The sequence below is a fragment of the Buceros rhinoceros genome, unplaced genomic scaffold, assembly GCF_000710305.1.
Source record: "Buceros rhinoceros silvestris isolate BGI_N320 unplaced genomic scaffold, ASM71030v1 scaffold46632, whole genome shotgun sequence".
Taxonomy (NCBI): domain Eukaryota; kingdom Metazoa; phylum Chordata; class Aves; order Bucerotiformes; family Bucerotidae; genus Buceros; species Buceros rhinoceros.
The window spans coordinates 1-14,338 of NW_010401567.1; the positions used below are offsets into that span (position 1 = coordinate 1).

The window sequence follows — 14,338 nt, forward strand, 5'->3', positions numbered from 1 at the left end:
CCCTGTAAGTATTTAATAGACATACGGATGTGGCGGTTCAGTGGTAGCCTGGCAGTGTTGGGTTAATGGTTGGACTTGATCTTAAATGTCTCTTCCAACCAAAAGGATTCTGTAGGTGTTAATGCTGAGGGGGTGATGATAAGGCCAACACTATGCTGTGATTTGTGTCTTCCCACCCCAAAACTAGGTATGCCCACTGAGATACTCTTGCCCTCTTTTTTAAAACGACGTCAGTTGCACATCTACAACTTACCTTCTCTGAGCATAGTAAACTACAGTGGAAAAAATACAAAGACTGAAGTAATTAACACAGAAATTAGTGAATACCTTCTCACCACGACTGAAGAATGAAATAGTCACTTTGTGGTTAAGTACAGTTGGTTATGCATAGATCAGATAGATCGCAATAGTTCTCTCTTGAGCATGTGACTGTCCCACAAAAAAAGGACACTTGTACTGACAGTGCTTTAGGAATTAAAAGCCTCATTTTTGGCACTCCAAGACAAAACTCATAATCCACATGTCAGAATTATAAGCTTTAAGAGTGTAGAGCTAGAAAAGAGAAGTCTTAATAGTATTTTTAAAGAAAGAAAACCTTTATTATTTTAATTAATATACACCTGAGAAAATTTTTCATTAGAACATTCTTAATATTTCTGCAGTGCCAGTGAGTTTGATATACATTTATATATCATATGTGCAAAGAAGGCATTGGGGTATTTGAAAAATTTTAAAGCTTCATCTTGAATAAAGGAGCTTTGTCAGAATCAAATGTAAAACATAAGTACTGCCTGAAATAAATACTTTAAAAAAATGATACTGGTCCTCAAAATGGTTTTACTTTTAGCTTTATAAGTATGTCTGTAAACAGAAATAGCTGGTGTTTTAAATACTCTGATTACAAGCCTCAGAGTTAAGTATGTCATTGCTAAGTGCAGCCACTTAGTTCTCCTGTTCACTGCTATCACTTTGCAAACCAGCAGTCCTAGAAAAAATAAGTCTCTGTGCACTAAACACTACTCACTTGTTAATAATTTTAAAAACATACCCCTTAGTTAATAATTAATTATTTTGATTCAAAGTGTTCCATGACAAGCGAATGCATAGTTCATTCACCTTTCTGCTAAGATGCACTGCACCAAAAACATTTAAATCTGTTTGATATAGACCAGAGATAGTGAAGGAACAGATGGCCTGTAGGAGTGTATGTGGAACGTGTTCATACTTTTTGTAAACTCATTTTAGCCAAGCTATTGCTAAGAGACCCATTGATATTGAAGACACTTCTTTATCACAGGAACATACAACTCCCAAAATGATATAACAAGCGATGACTAGAAGTGTATTATCTACTGTACCATTAAGATATTTCACATTCTATATATAATGTACAATGTAATTTTATATATATGAGCTCAGTGTAAATAAAATCAGTATGCCAAACAACATCAACACTGAACTGAACACAGACATGCATTAAATTCCAGAGACTAAAAATGTACACAACTACAAGAAAAAGGAGCAGCAAGTTTTACATGTGCATACTTGTCAAAACAACAGAATTCAAAGAGTTGGGGTAAGAACCCACTTCAGCCCATGGAAGGCTGCAGAGTTCATAGATCCACCTTAGGAACATGAACTACATACATGTAATCAATACATTTTAACTTCTTAAAGTTCATAAACCTTTTTAAGGCTCTTGAGATCTTCCGAAGAATACTGATTATTCTGGTTTTCTGAAAGTAAGTCAAACAGTTGCTGAACTTGTTCTTTTTCGTTTTTGCTAAGGAGGGCCAGCACCACCTGAAAAACAGAGTACTTTATATTAGCATAGGTTGACGGAAAATCATAGTATTTGACAGAGATACCAAATCAGTGTATCATTTCCTTTTAAGCTGTGAAAATTTCCGTTAAGTTTCTGTGAAACTTAAGTACACAATCGATTTAGGTTCTTACCTTAAATCTTTCTGCTTTACTCAAGTAGAAAAGGTGCTGATACACAAGGCCAGGGTCTTTTCCAACTACATAATATTCCAACGACTCGATAAAAATCAGGAAGATTTCTCCTTCAAGTTTGTTACTTAGCAGCACTGGCAAATCTTTTGGATCAGTAAGTGTTAAAAGATCTGCACAAGCAGCTTTATCCTTATTGGTATTCACTGCATTTATAATCTGACCAAAGTCATAAGCATTAGACGGTTCCGAAATACGCAGTTTCTTGGAGGTCTCCAGTGGCACACTCTTCCGAACTGCTTCCTTAGAAGTAACATGATCGGTCACAACATCATCTGATGCAGCAAACTGCCTCTCTTCCTGTTCATCAGATTCAGTCACCTCCACAAAGAAAATGGCAAAAAGTCATTCCAGTGTGGGCATACGGATCACCTGAGGCTTCATAAACTGAGTGCATATATCATCAATAACGTCACTATATTAAAGATGGCATTTTACCCTTCATAAAAGAAAGGCACCTGTGCTCTTTTATGTACTACTTTTCCCCAGAACAGCACCTCTAATTCATCTTTTAAGGTTTGTAGCCAAAGGTGCATATTTTTTACATTTCCTTTCCCCGCCTGGCACTCCGCTGTAGAAAGACAACTGAAGACCACTGGGAGAAGCTAAGGACGACTGTATACACGTCTTAAACGTGAAATTCCAGAAGACAAGCAGAACTGAAGTCAAGTCCCCAGATAGCCACGTTTCATTTCAGTGCTGTGCCTCGGAATAGCACAGGTGTATGGCAGCTGCATCAGGCCGCTGTGGAAGGGGAAAGCTCAGCGTGGCCTCACTGCTTGAATATCCATTTGACTTCTCCTGAGTTTGCAGCCTATATCGAGTTTTATGAATCAGTCACTAGAAAAATTAAGCACAGGTTCAACTACATTTGCTAAAATCTCTTTCAAGCTATCAGGAGTTGTGGAATTAGTATAAACTGACTAAAACTCATTGAACAGGATCTCTGCAAAGGATGACAAAGTTTTTTCAAAGTCTGACGATACTGAATTGCATAGTACAGGGGAGCTAGATTAGTCATTTTTGGAAAATACTGCATTGGGTTTAGAGAAATTTTGTTCTATTTTTCAACAATCCTTAGTATCAAGAAAGAAATCTTGACTGTCTTTTCTAAAATTAAACTGGCATAATGATGATAAATCCCAGTTTCTAATCTTCCTTGCTTCTCTTTGCAGTCTGTTTTCACAGAACTACCTGCTACTACAGCAGACAAGACAGAGAAGGCTCTCTAAGGGGGTGTCTGTAATTATGAAAGCAAACAAATGCTTCCTGCCCCACCCCTGGAAAAATTACCACTGTCAGTAAAGTAATTAGTTGCACTCTGAACAATGCAGTCACTTCCCAAACCTTCTCTAAACACTCTCCAGGTCCTTTTGTTTGTCAAAACTCAGAGCTTAACTGAACACTACACCCGGCTTAACGCTGGTTACATAAAATCCTATGAACTCGTGACAATGTGAAGTTCTCAGTAAAAAAAATTGTTTCTATATTAATAATTGCAGTTTCCACTATAGTGCCATTTGAAATTACATTATCAAATTACAGTATCAATGTACAGACTGGTAACTATGTACTTTACATTTTAAAATTAAAAGGGAAAAAACCCCAGCATTCTAAAGTACCAGCAAAGCTACAATCTCAAATTATCAGATGACTGAGAAAATCCATTCATCGCCTAATTCTACCCAGACCTCTGCAAGGCTAACATTTTGATCCAGTACATAACGTCACATACTTCTTTTATATGATCCTACTCTTGCTCTTTAAGGTAGGATTTCATTCTTCAGACCAGTACCTTTACTACTAGCACTCCTGCTGACAATGGACCTTTGCCAGCACAGCCCCAGGGCAGCACAGACTTTAAAAGCAAAACTGCTATTTGACAGCGATGTTCTATAAAACAGGTATTTCAAAGTCCAAGTAGTTTTTTTTACAAGGAGCATGTCCTCAAGTTTAGTGCCATCTAAACATACCCTTTCCATTTCTGGTGTGGATCTGACTACACTTCAGAGCAGTCCGAGCTTTACTACAGAATGTAATGGAGACTGAACACATCATGGAAAAGAATCCTCAAAATAACGTGAAAAATAAAACTCCACCCCCCAGAAATGTAAAGCTAACAAGTGCAAAGCAAAAGTTTTAATATTATCTCTTCAAATGTGTGGCTTCCATACTGCCTGCCTTTAAAAATGAACAGGTATACCTCTTGTATGGTTATTTTCTTCCTTTGCTTTTGTTGACTGCCAGCTGCAGCACTGCTGTCAAGGTTAAGCAGCTGAGTTACCTCCTCCAGTTCCTTTTTTGCTTCAAGAACATTTGGGTCTATTATTAGTACTCTGTTGAAATCATCAACACTGGCTTGATAATTCTGTAAGTAGAAGGGAAAATAAGCACACCACTAGAAAAAGAAATTGGAACTACCATACTGTCCTTTACAATTAAGAAAAATAAAAATGCTGAGATCTTGACATTAAGTAGCCAAACATAATCTAAATACAGACAGTGTAATTTCATTAGAGGGGAAGAAAGGGAACAGGATGAGTCTGGGCTAGTATTTAGTGACTAAACACTTCCGTATTAAGTATCTAATAGGAAATAATTTATTCTGAGAAACATATTCCCTGTACTGGAGAACAGGTTATTGAGAGCTGTTGCTTTTAAGCATAATTGCTTATAGTGTGACACTTCTTCAAGATTAATATAATGAGAGTCCATCAATAGTTTGAGTACTTGCTTTACCCATAGAAGAGAGTTAAATTAAGCTTAGATTAAAAGCATACCTAATCTTCCTGGTATTAGAACCAACAGACCATCTCTTACATTTTGAGAAGGGAAATTTTTTGTAATACCTGCGAAGACTTGGATTATATTATGAACTCTGGGATAAACAGGATTAGGACAAGCACAGTGACAGAGTGGCATTAGGACACAGTTCCTCAATAATCAGTCTTGTCATTTGTTTCATGGTTTTTTCATTTCAAATTTCCATATTTGGAATTATGATTTCTTAGACTAGATTTTCTGGAGGGACGAAGTTAATAGCATCAACTCTGAGGAAGACTGAAATATCACACAGAAAAATAAAGATACCTTGAGGGCTGAAGTACCAAAAATAAGGAATAAATGTGGCAATAAACAGTAAAAGATCATGCAGTGAAAGATCAACATCCTTTCTTTGTGTGAGGGATCTAATGTTTCTTCTGTTCCCAAGCAGTATCATTAGGTTACTGGAAGTCATTCATATTATCAGGAAAAAAATACTCATGTACCAGCTGAGATATTGCCTCAGCATCTCAACAGTAATAAAAGCACTAGTGTACAAGTTACTCACATTCGCTTTCCTACATGGAATATTTTGTTCAATACTAATGTATTGAACAGTATTCAGGGTGCAGAGACATTTCAGTAAGTCTGTAAGTGAACTGAAGTCTGCTATATCATGCAAAAAGAGTAAGAGAACTAGAATTATTTGGCCTTGGCAAATGAATGCAGAAAGGGGGCAGATTGCTTTCATCAGAACACAGCTTTTAACCAAAACCGTTTGAACTACAGATGTGATGATTCACAGCTACAGACAAATGAGATTCTGGATCAGACTTCTGAAAACGCTCACAAGGGTCAGCAAACAACCATCACTGCTGGATTTAAAACTGCAGCCTGCCAGACTTCTCACCAAAAACTATACAAGATGGTTGTACCCAAAAGCAAGAGACTAGACTATCAGCTGTAGGAGACATGGTTCAGGGTCCTGTGTTATACAGGCCTAATTCATCACACGTGTATGATTTTTTCCTGATCTTCCCTTAACTACATCTCAACATATCCATAAAAAAACCCCTCATTTAATTAAACTGCATTAAATTCCACTGCAGCTTTTGTGGTTAAATATCTGGTATTTATGTACAAGTAACACTTCCCAGCTTAGTTAGGTCTTTGCCAAACTACATGCTTTTAGGCCCTTAAAATTTTTCATTACAGGGTCATTTGTCTACCTCAAATCACTTTTGTTGCTTTCACGAATCACTCACATCTCTGGAATTAGCACTAATGAAGATATTAAATCCAACCACAACAAAACATTTGGGGAATCCCCAGTTCAGACTGTTCTGAAGGAATCCATGAACAGCGTGTTTCACATTATGTCTTCAATAATGCAAAAATAGCTTTTTTTTAATATATATTAAAAAACTCAGAAGCTATTTCTCCATTTATTATAAAATTTTTGACTGGTAGAATCACTGTGTACCTTTGCTCATATATATACTTATTTTTTATCAACTTAAACAAAATAAGGTTACAGGTGATCAATACCAGGTAGCTTGGTACAGTTATAGAAAAGTTTTTACACAAAATTAAGACTTTTCACCTACTTTAAAAATTCATCAAAGCAGACTTTAAAAATTTCATAGCTACTGTAACAGAGGAACAAAATTATCACAAACAAAAGGTCCCATAGTTCCCATGACCTGCATTTGGAATTACAAGGGGATAAGAACAGGCTAGTACATGGCTAAGCACAACCAGGGTGTCTGTCCTCAGGTGATCTGTAAGCTGAGAAACAATCAGGTAATCTTTTGTTAAGACATCAAATGTAATGGCAGTGTGAGGTACGTATTCACTTGGTGTACACTGCTGAAACTTGGAGTGATCACCTCCAGTAATAAGGAGCAACATGGGAGAAAGCACTAACAATGCTTATTTAAAGACACTTGTAAAATTTAATACAAAGTATATGATGACAGCTGCCATCATGAGACAACAGAAGTGAGCAGCTGATAATTCAGTACCAGAGATCAGCTGACAAGTAGGGTAAGGATTGCTATGAAAGAGTTATGAAGGGTAGAGGCTAATAAACATCACTGCAGGCGGGGAACCAAAAGAAAGATGGGCAAGAGGAACAACATGGTTCAAGTGGTGGTACACGAGATTTGCAGTTCTATTCAGCATGGATATAATTCAGTGATATAATCTGCATTTATGATGATCAGGTAAAAGGAAACGCAAAACACTGTGTGTAGCACGAGCACAGTACAGACACCAACACTACACAGATGGAAAGGAAAAGGTTAAGAATCTACACTGTCCACAGAGGTTTGTAATGTGTTTAGGGAAGGAAGAGAAAGAGAATGAAGATAATTAAAACCCTGGTTTAATATGACAGGCAGATGACGAAGATTTAATGTGAGCAGATGCCAAAAGACAGCTTGAGCTTTTAGTTTGGACAGATGAAGACAGACTTGGAGAGAATCCATTTGTCATCAGCAAAGATATAGTAAACTCCTTGACAGGAAAACCAGACTGGGATACCCAGAAGAATATTAGAACATTAGAACAGAGTTGAAGCTTGCTTAACCGATCTCTAGCCAAACCTCGTTTATTCCGATATTCTTATATTTTCTCTAATTATTACAAGTCAACATGCAGGTTTTTATAGTGCAAAACTATTTAGATAATATTTTATGTATGCCTAATGCTTTGCAAAGTAATAAATCATCAGCACTGCATACTTTGTATTTACCCATTGACTGCAACTAACTGATTTCCTTTTAAGAGGATAAGCAAGTTTAGAAGTGCTTAAGAATACCTGCCATGTTCTCTTTCCTCACCTGTAATCCTTTGTACGCTAGTGCTCTTCTATACAAAGCTTTAATATTAGAATCTTCTATCTGAAGAACATGATCACAATCCTGCTTAGCCTCTTCATATTTATATAGTTTCAAGTAACAGAGAGCTCTAACACAGAAAAACAGAATACACTGCAATATAAGTAAATTCTACAGTGCTGTAGTGCCAACAGTATCTGATTTATAAATGTTAATTACAGTACTTCACACAATTCAGTCTCAATGCAGTATCTTTTAAAGTATTAATAACATCACTGGATGGATTTAGAGAAAGCCAATTCCTCCAATAAAAGTAAAAATTCAATTATAATTAATGATTGGAGTTAGGCAGATACCTAAGTATTTCAAAAGCAGAGCCTATGTTAGTGTAATATGATAGTATAGCAGTTGATATAGTATGGATTTTATATACTATTCTGGATAAAAAAGTGCCCTAGACTTAATAAGCAATACTGCTTTCTGCACCTAATTATTATTTGGAAGTCTTCTATTCAAGTACTGGCTTAGTCAAATCCTTAATTTGCAAAAGCATAAAGAATTATGCTGCAGAATTAGGTCAATCTGTGAAACAATTCTGTTGGATGACTGTGTTCCTATTTTAATTTTCTCAAAATGTACATTTCCCCTGTATTATTACTATTCATTTTTTATACTGCTACTGCACATTAATTTTTAATCTAAATCATATCAGTATTCTCAAAAATTGATGCAAAATGCTGTGGTGATTGTGACTCTTACTATTGCTTACTCTACTTATGTAAAGATTTTAAGATATATGTATCAGTGACATCTCTATGTGCTCCCCTTGGAAAATAATGCAGTTGAACAAAAAATTGATTTTGTTCTTAGAAACACTCACTGAGTGGGGAATAAAATAATTTTTTTACAATACTGACAGAAGGGATGCAAAATCTCTATTTGCAGTGAGAAAGTGTAACTACTGTTATCCCACAAAGGAGGGTTAGATTTTGGATCTTTACCTGTTAGTGTAGATCGTACATTCCTCAGTATTTAACCTCATGCATTCACTGTATTTATTTACAGCTTCTTCATATTTACCCTTTTTGACAAAATCATTCCCTTCAAGTTTTAATGTCTTGAACTTCTCCTCTGCTTTCTCACCTACAGGACAAGAGGATCACAGTGTTACATAAGGAGGACAGTTCATTGAGGGTAGCTGAATAATCTACCCAGACTAAGAATAAACGCCTGGTGACTGAAGTATCTTTATCAGTCTGTGTGTTGCCATTTCTGTCCTAGATCTCCCCGCTGCTCTAAGACAGGCATGAACTACCATATCTACATTTGGCATACACATGTTTCCTCATGCACCAGTCTAACTATTTTGCTGAAAATAAAGGGAATGCAACATGCTGCACTACACTTTCACCTCCTGTCTAGCCTTCTGTGTGGTAGAGAGGGACTATGTACCTCTGCTGAGATACCAGTTTTATTTACAGTGGTGGAGATGTAATCAATCAGCAGGTTTAAAGGCCTTCTAGATCTCCACTACTGTCACATCAAGGCAAACAAAATTTCATCTAATATTCTTTCTGCAAACAACGATGTATCACAATTATTATGCTAAACTGACAATGACAAACAAAGCATCACATCAGTAGGGGTTAGTGGTAACATCAGTAATACTGTTAATACCTATTTATAAAAGATGCTTTAAGGAACCTGAAAACACCTAACTATACTTCTTTTTTTAATTAACTTTGTGTTCTAAAGTCCACGTCATTTGTTGCATATGCTTCTGGGTTAGACTACAATTTATAGCCATGTTTGCTGTGGAAAACCAATCCTGACTGCACTTTCCTGTCTCTGTTGTGAGCAAACAATTAGTAACATAGCTCTAAGTAAATCATAATAGAAAAATCTACTTTTTGTACCTTCTTAAAGAATGAGTCCCTTGGCAAGGTTCAGGTTTTAAACACTCTAGATAACTACATAATTTAACCAATAATTAAACCTAGTGAGTTCTTTTATCAAAACATGGCAGTGTCCTATGACAAACAACTACACGTGGGCTTGGGGAAAAAAATAATTAACAACATGAAACCAGAACAGACTTACGCAAGATGACTCAAGCTGTAAGACATAAAAACCAACAGAATATTGTTGCAAAAAGGTGTCAGCCAACAACAAGGTTTTACCACTGACTGCACATTATTACTGGCACACTTCTGGTACCAGCTGGGTGGGTCAGGTCCCACTGATTTAGTACAGGCCTGAGAAGGCAACCACAACTTTAAGAGTCAGCCTTCAGTGAAGAAAATGGATACATTTAATATTCTTAAAAACAGAGCCTAACCAAAGCCCACGCTATTTGAAATACATTGAGATGTGTTATGTATCAAAATACCATAGAGTGCACTTCATGACGACAGTGATGGCCAGTTTTGTTAACTTAGTAACAGGCTAAACATGATCACTAGCATTATCAGGAGCCGCTTTTCTGCATGCTTGTCACTCCAATGATCTTCAAATTCTCTCTCTAAGTTACAAAAGGCTATATAGATCCAAATTTACTACTTAAAAAGTTTACATAGGTTAGTTATGCACTGAAATAAGAATCCAACAAGTTGTATTATTCAAACACAGAAAAGTCTGGAGTACACTCAGTACCACAAAAAGCACTTTTCAAGATAGGCATTTCTGTTTAATAGCAACAATTGTGCAAGGTATCAGTTTTCTACTTAATTTGAAATACCCAAAAGTTAAAGCCAAGTGCTACCCACTCCTCAAGAGTGATGAATCAGTAATGACATGTACTAACAACTACTTGTCACTGGACATTTTAAAGAGTAGAGTAAAATTTTTATGAATTCAACTGAGCTTAAATTATACATCAACATGCCTCATATTTCCTAAATGAGAAACAATTTTCTGAGGCATTACTGAAGTTTAGTATGCACTACTTCAAATAATAGACAAATCACACTATTACAAGTTTCTAGAAGTAGGTCTTACATTGAGAAAAATGGCCAGTTCTTGTAAATACACTTTTTTCCAAGTTTCCTGTTGTTTTACATCAGGTATAAAAAAATTTAAAGTGATCTTTCAGATGGCATTCAAGTCATCAAACCTGTAGTGGCCAAGAGTGCAGATTATTTGAGGACATGCATTACTGCAGTAATTATTGCATTAGGGACAGATAACCTGTGTAACAGATAACCTGTGACAGATAACCAACACTGCTGTGTATTTTGGCCAGCAAATCAGTTATGCATTCCAGCTTCCCTTGTCAAGGGGAGATTATCTTCAGCACTGCTTTTCTTCATATTGAAATAAACTCAGAAGATGAACCATTTAATAGTCAAGTAAAAAAACCATACAGTTAAGGCCACTACAAAAAGAATGATTAATGTCAGAATCAGAGAGGTTCCTTCATTTGACTTACTGGAGGAAAAAAATGGAAAGTGCAATGAAGGGGAAAAAATCAAGAGGAAGAAAGCATCCTAAAGGAATTAAGCACTCAGTGCTTGTGTGCCAACAAGTCCAGAACTTTCAAACATGTTTCTTTGAAAGGTGATTACTAAATGGCTGCTGTCAAATTAAAAAAAAAAAAAAAAAAAAAAAAAAATCCAAAAAAAAAAAAAATGTTGAAAGGTGATTAAAAAATGGCTGTTGTAAAAAAAAAAAAAAAAAAAAAAAAAAAAAAAATCTCAAAAGTGTTCTTCTATAGCTCATTTCACTACTGGCCACCTACAAGCCTACCCTTTCTGTTTTGAAGAGCTGAAAAATACTTTCATGAACAACTAAATAACTAGCTACAGATTATGCAGGTGATTATGTTACTGAGGTTGGGTGTTTGGGTGATGGGGTTTTTTTGGAAAACTGTGTTATGACTCTAATTGATGTCAGAGAAACTACTGATACTTGTGATAGGACTCTATAATGCTGGTAAGTATTTCTGCTGTATTCTTTTATTTTTATATAACTTGAGAAATTACGTGCTGCAAACTACGCCACTTGGCTTAAAAAAATTATCCTAACTGTGGCTTCATAAAGGACATATAAACCACATCATTTGGTTTTTCACAAAGGTCTCTGATAAGTATTTTCTAAAGCAATTTCTTTGACATTATTAAATCCTATTCAATTTTTCAATTCAAATTATTTTCTTTTTTTATATGCATTTGCATTAGCTATACATACGATTCATCTGCAGCTGTTCTTCTCCGTTGATATCTGTAGTACTTCTTGTCTTATCCTCTGAAGTGAAGTTTCCTCCATCCCATCTGTGTAGCTGAGCAGCAACTGGGACTACAGGAATATGTGGCAGTTTCTCCCTCCAGCTGGGACCATCTTGATCTATTAAAGTCTTTGTTATTCTGAAAGAGGGAAGTCCCACCAACATGACTTTTCATATATTTAACTCTCACTAATAATTTACACCCACAGTAAATAATACAATGTTCCAATAAAAAAAGTGAATAATTATCCTTAAGACTAATTTAAAAACAGATTGTCACAGCAGTCAATGGATTTGCACTCATTTAAGATTTACATTTACTCTACTTTGTAGAGTATTTATGCTAAATGCTGCCTACCACATGCAATAAAGAAAAAGGAAAAACATTGATGTATGAACTCTTCTCAGCTGTTCATAGGTGTTATTTGTAGCAAGTGTAGATTACAATATCCTCAGACAAATCTGGTACCTAGATTTACCAATGTCAAATGAAACCTCTTACACCACAATTCTCTAAATAATCAATGCAGGTCACCAAGTATGTATTAAGTTGCATTTTATAAACAGTCAGAAATTCATTGATTCTTTACCCCCATTTAAAAATACAAAATTATATAAAAGCTGTCCGGTTTTTCTTGAATGAACACATATATATAGGTCAACTATTTCCATATATGAGAGGTTCAATCCAAAATCCATTCAAGTGGGAGTTTCCCATTGCTGTGATACATTTTGAAGACTCAAGTAAACATGAGTAAAGCCATACAAGTCTTCATGGTTCCATTACAATTTCTGTAGTGGTTTTTAAAATAACCCAGACAAACATTAATCAATTATGAGAATGAGATCAACAGTGAGATAAATGTCTTCTAACCCCAAAATAGGCTTAAGAGTCAAGTTCAGCTGGTGATATACCTACTTTAACAGAGGAAAATTCTGAATTGAGTAGCAAAGCAAGTCACATCGATGATATAGCAAATAAACCTGACTATTTGTCTGTTAGGTGCATTTCCATCTAACACAGGTGTAAAAAACATACTACATTAATACATAAAAAAATATTAAGAACCTCGAATGTGACATGAAGAACAAGGCAGAAAAAGCATAAATTACCCCATCAAGTTTTCTTGCTCAGTTTTGTTCTTTTTAAATATTTGAATAACAGTTCTAAAACAACAACAACAAAAATCCTTGGTATAATAATATGGTAATAGAGTCAGAGCACTCGGGATCAAATCTTCTTCCCATTAGGATCTGATAGCAAAACCAAACCAACACAAGAAGCAGCACCTGTTCTAATCTTCTTAACTGTAAAACAGAAATTATCAAAATATTTTAAAGAATGGTGTAGACTAAAAAGGCTGTTTGTAGAGCTGTATAATGTGTGATTTTATGTATTACTATGTGTAATTAATTTAACAGCCCTAAGTTTTACTCAAGTTATTTCATTAGAGAACAAAACTGTACACTTCATATTAAAAAGTTAATTAACTATGTTTAGGTATTTCCCATAGACAGTAACAGAATAATTCTACAGTAAACCATGGTCCCATTGACCTCCTGTTTAATTTTTCTCCATTTACCATAATGAGATTAAAAAGTTGAAGAAAAAAAACTAATCTAATTCATCAAAATCAACAAAAAGAATGCTGCAGTATTTGATGATTAATCAATTTCTTATAATATAATAATCTAAGCACAGCCTTTTGCAAAAATGTAAAAGCTGCGTGCCATAGCTAGTTTAAAAAGCACAGGCACCTCATGAAAATGCTGGGACAAATACATTCTTTCCCCATCACCAACACCCTAACTTGACCCAACAATCCTGTAATTTTGGAGTTTATCACAAATTTATTTGTACAGTACAATACTCATACGGATTCAGCAATAAAAGCTCCCAAGCTATTTGCTATTATTAGATAGCTATTATTATTTTTCTATCTTATACAATTTGCTAACTGATGTTAAAGGAGTTGAGACAACTGGAATGGAACTTCAATTTAGTAAATGGAAATCCATAAACATATTGCCCCACATTAGGGCTTCTGTATTTCTAACAGTGAAAAGCAAATAATAAAATATTCACTCAAGAAGAAATTAAAGTACAGAAAATAGGAAATTCATTGATGTTCACAAAGCTAGGAAAATGCCAGAAATTAAAAGCAGGCTGGAAATGCATCTTTGTGTGACTTGGCACACACCGTTAAAAGAAACAGCCCTTCAAATTTATCTAAAAACCACCTCAGGATCACATTTCAGCATCATCTAATCAACAAGATAAACATTCAAGAAAATGTTGCTTTCAGTTGACTTTCATAAAAATATGTACTTACATTCTTAATTAATTCCTTTTGATTGCAAAATGATCAGGCAAAGGTTTTATATTATCAGGTAAAGGCTTTATATTAAAATTTTTACTTGTCTTTTATGTTAGAATTATTAGAAATATCAGACCGAACGCCTGGTCGATTCTAAGATTTCTTGGAAAGCCTGATTAGTT

General features: G+C 35.2%; 1 protein-coding gene across 1 annotated transcript in view; it reads right to left on the reverse strand.

Annotated features, from left to right (window-relative positions):
• Nucleotides 1-1,671: 1,671 nt before the first annotated feature.
• SPAG1 (sperm associated antigen 1) overlaps nt 1,672-14,338 on the reverse strand; it is an 18,662-nt gene continuing 5,995 nt past the window's right edge. Inside the window, exons 4-9 of the mRNA XM_010132296.1 lie at nt 11,802-11,977; nt 8,618-8,759; nt 7,620-7,746; nt 4,217-4,381; nt 1,957-2,334; nt 1,672-1,803 (exon numbers count right to left, since the gene is read on the reverse strand). Coding sequence (XP_010130598.1) covers nt 1,672-1,803; nt 1,957-2,334; nt 4,217-4,381; nt 7,620-7,746; nt 8,618-8,759; nt 11,802-11,977 — 1,120 coding nt within the window. The remainder of the gene's footprint in view (nt 1,804-1,956; nt 2,335-4,216; nt 4,382-7,619; nt 7,747-8,617; nt 8,760-11,801; nt 11,978-14,338) is intronic.